Genomic DNA, 9,417 nt, shown 5'->3' on the forward strand with positions numbered 1-9,417 from the left:
GGGAAAAAATCGTGAGTGTGACCACCGATGGAAGCCCAAACCTGACAGGTGAACGTGTTGGGTTGGTGAAAAGAATTCAAGACCAAGTCAAAGAAACAAATCCAGAACAGAAAATTATTTTTCTACACTGTATTATTCATCAAGAGGTCCTCTGTAAAAGTATTTTAAAACTAAGCACCGTCGTGGACACAGCTACAAAAGTTGTCATTCTACCAAGAGGACTAAACCACAGGCAATTTGTAACTGCTTGAGAAGTCTGAATCTGAGCGCACAGATGTCCTGTATCATACCAATGTAAAATGGCTTAGACTGGGTAATGTTTTGAAAAGAGGTGGGAACTGAGAGCTAAGAGTGGTTTATTTTTGAACATGAAAGGAAAAGATTTGGATTTCCCACAGCTGAACAATGTGGACTGGCTGATTTTGCATTTGCTATTGATATCATGAGCTACATGAATAATCTGAATTCATGACTGCAAGGGAAGGGGCTTTTTGCTCATGAATTCCATTCTAGCGTCAAGTCATTTATGATAAAGTTACTCCCTTCCTCCCATCAGATATGGCTGAAATCTTTGTTTCCTTTTCTCACATTGCAGCAGATTTCTGTTTGTGATCAAAACCTAAAAAACTAAATGTCATTACTGGTGAACTTGCATGCTAAATTTTCTCGCTGATTCGAGGATTTTTGAATGATAAAAAAGACCTGTTTTTAGTCTCCTCACCTTTCACACATTTGATGCTGACAATACTCTATGTGACCTCCAACTCGAGCTTATTGACCTGCAGCATGATGCACTGCTTGTGGAGCAATTCAAATCAGTGCTACACTTCCTAGCTTTTGTGCCCCTCTCAACGAGCAAAAGTTTCCAAAGATCGAGGCTCATGCCCAGAAGACACTTGTGCTGTTTGGATCAACACATGTATGTGAGCAGACATTTTCTGTAATAAAAGTCATCGAATCAAATCTGAGATCTTCGATGAGCGATGACCACCTTGAAGCAGTGCTCCGCGTTACGACAACAGAGATGACGCCTGCCTGATTTCCTGGTTAACGCACATCAGCGGTTTCATTCTTTCCATTGAGTTCCTTTGTTTTTCTTTAACTTAATTTTCAATATTGTAACAAGGCCTCTTCCTTGTTACTAGACAGCTTGGGATGTTGATGGTTTTCTTGCACGAATACCTTTTCCACTCTGTGAGGCCCCAACTCCAGAGACAGAGGCAGAGGAATGGCAGGAGTCCAAATGGGATGGAGCTCCCTGCAGAAAGGGCGACTGACTTGAAGGAGAGCCAGAGATGAGTGATCTGGACGCACGCCTGAGCTAGAGACTGGCAGCGGCACACTGCAGAAGCACATGTGTTCCAAGGCTTTTTGGTTTTATTTTTGGTTGGGAGTTGAAGTAAGCTGCCTAGGATGAAGTAAACCTGTGGCAGGGTATTTTTGTTTGAGAGGGGCCAGCTAAGACCTGAAGTCTGTAGTCCTGAGAAGTGGGCTCAGAGCCAACAGGCACAGCTAATGCAAAAGCAGACAGGGGTGAAGGGAACCCCATCTAGATGAGGGCCAACTAACTAAGAGCCCATTCTTCCCTAGTCAGCTTATTCCATCAAGTTGTGGCAAGTGAGACCACTGGCTGGTACAAGCCAGGGGAGGAACGGGATGCCCAAATGCAAGAGGTTTGAGAGGTCTGCTACACCGCACCTACGCTTCGGGCAGTGTACAGCATACAACAGTAAGACTTTATTTTGAACAATTATTCAATCGTCTCTACTTACACAACTGTTTAAAATAAAATAAAAATCTTTTATAGTAGATGTTTGATTTATAATATATGATATTTTATCTATACTTTGTCGAACTGATTTTTTTTTTGAAAGACTTTGTGCATGCAGTCCTTGATTCAACTGGTTTGTCTCTGTTCTCAGGAAGGTTCGATGCCCCTGAAACCCCCACTAAGTGGTTGAGGGTGATGAGGCATGATGTTAGAGAGGTCACAGCCCCTCGCTACCTGATAGGTTGTGCCTGTGCCTTGTGGCCTAGAGGGCAGAGTTCCTGGGGTCCCAGGAGCAGGTCATGCACCGTGAGGGTGGGCCCTGTGGAGGGGCAGTGTTTCTCAGTCCAGAGGTAGACCTTCTGATGTCAGGGATCATGTGGTGGGGGCAAGGGATTCTGGGACCCACATGGCAAGCAGGACAAGGTTTGGTGTTGGGTGGGTGTGTCTTATGTCATCAACCATGTTATGGGGTGTGACTTCTGGTTCCAAGACCACACCCTCCCTTCCCAAAAGGAGCATGTTCAGGGCAAGGGGAGGGACTTCCAGTGACAAAAGTTAGGGGGCTTGTCTTCCAGTTCCAAGACAGTGACCAGAGTATGGGGCAACTGTCAAGGGGTGGGGCTACCCATGCGACCCTCAACAGATTCGTTAAGCAGCCTTCCAGTCGAAGTAATTGCCCGCCTCTGGTCTAGGGGGTCTTCTGTCATCTTGTGCCAATGCCGTCTCATGGGCCTAAGCATACTAACGCCGTGTCTGTCAGATAACAAGCCACTTAGGGTCACGCCTTGTGAACAATAAACCTGGCTAAACCTATGCCACCAAACTGAGTCTGGTTGTTTTTTTAAGACAAGACGTGTTGGCATCACCTGGCAGTGACCGCAGTCTCTGGGACTTCAAGCCCCACTCCATGCTAATTCCAGCTGGATAGAAACTAGCTATAAAGTTGTTATAGATTTTCCAGTACTAGCTCAGTAGCTGGTTGGTTCTCTTCACAGCTGGGAACTCATTTTTATCACATGATTACAACTTTGCACATGTGGCCAGTCTAAATTTATTGTGCAGTTGATCAGTAAATTGCAGAAAATATGTAATGTGTGGCAGGGCCCTTCAACACTGACAACACATCCGTAACACCCAATGAGCACAGCAAGAACACCACAGGTTAGCCCTAGTGCCACTGGCAAAGGGAAAGCCCTGCTACTCCCTTATGCTGGTATGTGCCGAAGTCAGCCCCCAGATCTCAGTGTATGGGAGAGGAGAGAGATAGAAAAGCCAAAAATCGCACAGGTCTTCCAAGGTTCTGGTTACACGTTACATGTGTTATGTAATTAGCTTGTGTATTGTGCAAGAAATTTAGACCGACCACACGCGCAAAGGTGTAACCATGTGATACAAATATCTCCCCAGCTCTCAAAAGAGCCAACCAGCTAGAGGTAGTGCTTGAAAATGTGAACAACTCTATGGCTGGTTTCTATCCAGCTTTCATTTGAACATGCAGTAGAGCCCTTCTAATAGACCTCCACAGCCATGAAGCTGTAGGTGAGCCCCAGTGACTCTGCCCTTACTGGGAGTGGCCACCACAGACATCGCTCTCTGCGAAAAACATAATGGGGACCCTGGGCTGCATCAGGATCCACACCGTAGATGAGGAGGAGGGAACCAACAGTGCCACTTGCTCCAGGGGCTGAGGTTGGCCTTTAGGGGGATGCCAGGAGAACAGGCAAAGTGATGAATCCATCTCCAACACCACACACGAGCAGACAAGAGTTTTCCGATAACAGGCAGTGCCTTCTGCTTGCTGCTGGAAAGGGCAACACCGTTGCCTCTTACCTGCCCCTCTCGGACGGCCTCGTTTGGGGAAGCAGCTCAAGGAAGTTTCATCTGCTGATGAGTCCCAGGTTTCCTCTGTGTCGGGGGAATCTGCAGCAGGACAGACGCCTGGAGTTAATTGTAAATAAAAACCAGCCTGAAGTCACTAGAGAAAACCCACTGCCTGGACACACACACCAGCCCGTTCTTGGGACTGGGACTCTAGCACTGATAATGTTCACAGCAGCACGCAGTGTAATCAGAAAAACTGCTAGCATCCGCTCCCACAAGATCTTGAATTAGCCATGGAATTTTGTTAAAAAGCTACTAGCTGGTTAAAGCTGAGCAAAGCTGCTGCAAGTTTTGTCCAAATAGAAACACTGCCAATGACAGGCAAGAAGAGATAAGGAAGGCCTGCTGGTCTCGAGGCATTTCCGTAGACAGGGTTTAGAAAAAGACCCACTGGTGAAAACTCAACGATACAAATAACCTGTAAATTGGCCAGCAGCAGCAGCAATCATCATGGTGAAAACGATAAATATCCAAGTAACAAGAGGCATAAATCAGTTTGGAAACAAAAGGTCAGTGGACTACTAGATGGCTGGCATAGGCAGGGAAAGGGGGGTGGGGAGTTAACAGGGCTTAGCTTTGCCAAACGCAGGGCAGTGGTAGGGCCGTAAGGCAGCCTGGCCGCGGGCTTCTGGTGGCTGCAGCAGGTTTGGGGAGCAGCGCGCAGGCAGCGGGGAGGGAGGGAGGGAGTGGGGCTGGGGCAGGCGCTGCACAGCTGGGGCAGGAAGGAGGACTGAGCTGCAACAGGCTCATGCGGGGGGTACGGCTCCTGCTGCTACGCGCACCCCAGGAGGCATGGGGGGGGGTGTACCCCCAATGTGTGCAGGGCAAGGCAGGCCGCACTGCACTTGGGGTAGGCAGCAGCACTGGGAGAGGGACAACAGGGCGGGGGGAGGGGGCTGCAGCCACCCCAAAATTTGCTGTAGCCCCATCAGCCCCACCTCCCAGCACCACTGTCTCCCATCCTGAGCGCATTGCAGTCCAACCCTGCTGGCGAGAAGAGCCCAACACAGCCCCAGCCCACAGCGGCAGCCTGCCCCACCCCGCGCAGATCCTGGACACATGCCCCCCCGTGCCTCCCAGCGTGTATGCAGCAGCGAAAGCCACCGCCCCCTCCCCTCACTGGGCACCCCCCAGGCAAGCCACTCGTGGCTCCGTCTTGCCCCCCACCCCAGCTGTGCAGGGCCTGCCCCAGCCCCAGGAACATTCTCTCAACAACCCACTCCCCAACCCCAGGATTTGGGAAAGCATGACAAAGACAAAGGATCTCCCCCTGGGTGCTGCTGTCACCCTGGAGCTGTGACAGAGATCGAGGCCCTGTTACTGCACGGACTCACAGCAAGAGTTCCAGCCCTTCACTCTGGGGGCTGAACAGCCAGGCAGGCACCTGCATCCAGGCCCCTGGCACATTACCTGGCTCCTGGTGGGATGGGGGCTCCTCTTTGGGGACACAAGTCAGCTCCTCCTGGGGCCCTGGGGTTTCGCTCCATCCGCCCTTCTCCTGGGAGCCAAGAGGTTCTCTCAATGCCCCAGGTCCCTCCATGTCCAAGGCCACGTCTTGGAGATGCTTGTGCACTGTGACCTGGTGACAAGATAACCATGTTACTGGGAGCTGGGAAAGATGGGGCTGAGAGGGAGCATCCCTAGACACAGAGATGGGAGGCAGCATCAATAGGGGGTGTGTGATATGCTCTCATCTGGAGCGTCTCAACCTTCGACGCCCCAGCCAAAACTCCTCGGCCAGGGACACTGTTTCGGCACAGGTCTCCACGCCGCGCCCCCACTGCCAGCTCTGCATCTCCCGGGGCAGGATGGCCAGGAACTGCTCCAGCACCACCAGCTCCAGGGTCTGCTCCTTGATACAGTGCTGGGGCTCTAGCCAGCGCTGGCAGAGCTTCCACAGGTGGCTGCAAATGTCCTGCAACCCCTCGGCTGCTTGGGGGCAGACACTCCAGGTCAGGGCAGCTGACCCCCATGCCACATTTGATAGCACAGCCTCAGCACAGAGACACTCACCTGCCAGCGCTGGACAGGCTCCTCTGGCGGTTCCTCCTTGACCTCTTGTGATGCCTCCCATGTCGGGAGGCCTGTTCCAGCCTGGATAACAGGAGGGGCTTTCCCTGTCGTCTCAGCTCCCACCTTGGCCTTGGGGCCCGATGGATCCTGCTCCCCCATTGATGCCGGAGGATGCATCAGTGCTGGGAAGGGAAGAACTACAGCTGGTGCCGGCTCCAGCTTGGCAGCCATCTAGTCTGCCTCACATGAGCCTGGGCCTGCGCTCCTGCTCTCTCACCCCTCAGAAGTGGGGCCGGTTGGCAGTGTCCGGGCTCCTGGCTGCCTGCAGGAAGGAGACAACAGGGTTTTGTTATGTGATGGGGAAGCCAGGACCATGACCCACTGCTGTGGATCCACAGCCCCTCAGCCAGCTTCAGCACCCTCTGGCCTCACCTTCCCCAAGGAAGGGGCTATGTGGGGGTCCTGCCCCATGCTGACACAGGGCACAGGAAGTGGGACAGATGTCTGAATACTACTCCAAAGCCCAATAGCCCCGACATGATCCCAGGTGCTGGTGCCTCTCACTCCCAACTTGCAGCTAAGCCCCCCGCCACCTTGCAGCACTCCTGACCTGCAGCTACCTGTCCCGCTAGCCCTGGTGGTGCCCCCTACTTCCAACGAGTAGCCCCCTGCCCCCCACCCTGCCTCTGCCACTCACTCCTGAAACGCACTGCCCTGCCCCAACAGCTATGCCAGTGCACTTCACTCCCAACCAGCAGCCCTTTGTCCCCTCAGCCCTGCTGGTGCCCCTCAATCCCAACCCACAGCTCCCTGTCCCCCTCCCGCCCTGAGCGTGCTCCTCACTTCCAACCCACATCTCCTTGGCTTCCCAAACCTGCCAGTGACCATTACTCCCAACCCAGAGCCCCCCTGCCGATTCACCCATGCTGGTGCCCCTCACTCCTGACCTGCAGCCCCCTGCCCTCCCAGTGCCCTTCACTACCAACCCACAGCCTTCTTGCTCCTCCTCCCACCAGGCCTTGGCCTAAGTCTGGAGAGAAAAAACCCAGTGTGCTGGCTTGACATGGAGGCATCATCATGCCCTGCCTGAAGCTCCACCTGCTGCCCTGCCAACACACCTGGCTGCAGCTCCCTGGAGGAGAACTGCATTGAGATGCAGCTCCAGGGAAGGGAAAGCAAGACAGCAGCATGGCAGGGGCAGAGTCTGGCTGGGCTGGGGCAGCGCAGACCCCCTTCTCCCCCACCCAACACCAGGGAGCACGTACAGTGAAGCCCAGCTGCACTGCCAGGCAGCCTTGGGGCTCCTCCATACCCTTGCTATCTTTGTGGCCTCCACTGGTACAAAGTCCTGCACTTGGGACAGAGAAATCCCATGCACCAGTACAGGCTGGGCACCGACTGGCTAAGCAGCAGCTCTGCACAAAAGGACCTAGGGGTGACAGTGGACAATGAGCTGAATAGGAGCCAACAGGGTGCCCTTGTGAAGAACATTAACAGCACCGTGGGGTGCATTAGTAGGAGCCTTGCCAGCAGCTGGAGGGAAGCAATTCTTCACCTCTGTTTGCCACTGGTGAGGCCACATCTGGAGTCCTCTGTCCAGCTCTGGGACCCCCACTACACAAAGGACATGGACAAACTGGAGAAAATCCAGTGGAGGGCAATGAAAATGGTTTGGGGGCTGGGGAGCAGGACTGATGTGAAGAGGCTGAGGGAACTGGGCTGGCTTAGTTTGGAGAAGAGAAGACTGAGAGGGACTGGATAGCGGCCTTCAACTCCCTGAAGGGGGGCTCAAAAAGGATGGAGCTGGACTGTTCTCAGTGGCGGCTGATGACAGAACAAGGAGCAGCAGGCTCCAGGTGCTGCCAGGGAAGCTGAGGTTGGATATCAGGAAAAACTCTCTCAGGAAGAAGTTAGTAAAACACTGGAACAGGTTACCCAGGGAGCTGGTGGGATCTCCATCCTTGGAGGTTTTGAAGACCCAGCTAGACAAAGCCTTGGCTGGGAGGATGTAGCTGGGAATGATCCTGCTTGGAGCAGGGGTTGGACTAGATGTGACCTCCTGAGGTCCCTTCCCACCCTCATTTTTTAGGATGTCTGGCCCTGGTCTCTGCAGGAAAGAGTTTTTTGGAAGTACCGGTTGTCACAATGTCTACAGGCTATAGGTTATCCCATCAATCTCGCTCTCCCTCTCTCCCTATCCGTCTCAATCTCTTTCTTAATCCTTCTCCTTCAATCTCTTTTCTCTCTCTCCCTCCCTCATGTTGCTGACAGATGGAGGGAAAAAAAGAACTGTGCTTTACCAGAAGAGGAAGCTCGATACTTCGACCTGGCTCCTCAGTGTCTGTATAGATTGCATGCTTCAGCGGGGCTTTTTGGTGCTTTTATCTAATAGCTGATTCAATCAGCTGTTAGATAAAAGCCAAAAAGCCTCACTGAAGTGCCCAATCTATATAAACACTGGGCGAGCTGGGTCCAAGTAACTTCTGGGCATGCGCTGCACTTGGCTCAGGGGCACCCTGAGCAGAAAGTAAAGCGCCATTTTTTCCACCCCCCACGTCTGTAAGCAACTTTGATGCCTCTTTTTCTACCCGTCTCCATCCACCTCTCTCAGTTGTCTCTCTGTCTCTCTCAATCTCTTTGTCTTCATCTAGGGTGCAGACAGAAGTGACGAGTTTCATCCGATCTGGCCGCAGAGAGCAGTCTATAGCCACGACCGGCTGCAGACTCCTGCAAAAATGGCCGATCCGGGAAAGCGCTGCGTAAGGAGAGTTCAGAGGAAGAGGTTTCAAAACAGACCATCTTCTGTAACTTGTGTCTGCGCTGCCTGCCAGCCTGTCGCTGCTTTCAGAAAGGGAGGGGGGAAGGGGAGCAGAGGGAGTTCAGTCTGGGGGGGTTTCAGCCCCTGCTGCAGGGAGGGGTGGCTGTATTGGAGCACCCCCAAGGTGGGGGGGTGGCTCCAACTCACTCCCCCCTTTCCCCCCCAATGGGAGAGAGCTCTCCCCCTGCACCCGTGCCCCCTCCCTTCTGGAAACAGAGCAGGGCTGGCAGGGAGGAGGGGCGGTTGCTACGGGAAACCGGTGTCAGGCTGCAGCCAGCAGCTCTTCCCCTCCCCCCTGGGCCCAACACTGAACTTCTGTTTGGGGTGGGGGAGGGGAGCGCTGGGCTTCGCTTCCTGCAAGGCCCCGAGCTGCAGCAGGGAGGGGAGCGTCCCACGCCCACAGCCCCCTAGGGGCACCCCCAAAACACACACACATACACACACACACACACTATCAGGGGTCAAGCGTGTGCAGGCACACACACATTCCAAATGCGTGCAGAGGTGCCTCCCACTCCTCTTTCTCTTGCACACCCATGCACATTACCTAAGAGTAACCTCCCTGAACACACACATCCACATACACACTTATATCAAGGGTCAAGTGTGTGCAGGCAAATGCATGCACAGAGGCACCCCACTCCTCTTTTGCACACCCATGCACATTACCTAAGGGTAACCTCCCTGAATGGGCATGCACACAGACACACACTTACATCAGGGGTCAAGGGTGTGCAGGCACACGCATGTTCCAAATGTGTGCACAGGCGCCCCCCCCACTCCTCTCCCTCTTGCACATCCAAGCACATGACCTACGAGTAACCTCCCTGAACACACATGCACACGCGTGCATGCACACACGCACTCACTCCATTCACAGTGCCTAAGGGAAATTCCCCCGCCCCAAACACACACTTATATCAGGGATAAAAGT

At 53.3% G+C, this 9,417-nt stretch overlaps 1 protein-coding gene across 3 annotated transcripts in view; it reads right to left on the bottom strand.

Annotated features, from left to right (window-relative positions):
- The window catches only part of LOC102563382 (zinc finger and SCAN domain-containing protein 29), a 31,466-nt gene that overhangs the window by 21,471 nt on the left and 578 nt on the right, over nt 1-9,417 (bottom strand). The window contains exons 2-5 of one of the 3 annotated variants that reach the window (XM_059718888.1): nt 8,268-8,420; nt 5,666-5,987; nt 5,063-5,231; nt 3,602-3,709 (exon numbers count right to left, since the gene is read on the bottom strand). In XM_059718888.1, the coding sequence (XP_059574871.1) occupies nt 3,602-3,709; nt 5,063-5,231; nt 5,666-5,896 (508 nt within the window). In that variant the 5' untranslated portion in view covers nt 5,897-5,987; nt 8,268-8,420. The remainder of the gene's footprint in view (nt 1-3,601; nt 3,710-5,062; nt 5,232-5,665; nt 5,988-8,267; nt 8,421-9,417) is intronic. The other 2 variants (XM_019485322.2, XM_059718887.1) reach the window with 2 other exon arrangements.

This window comes from Alligator mississippiensis, chromosome 15 (genome assembly GCF_030867095.1).
Source record: "Alligator mississippiensis isolate rAllMis1 chromosome 15, rAllMis1, whole genome shotgun sequence".
In the NCBI taxonomy this organism is placed as follows: domain Eukaryota; kingdom Metazoa; phylum Chordata; order Crocodylia; family Alligatoridae; genus Alligator; species Alligator mississippiensis.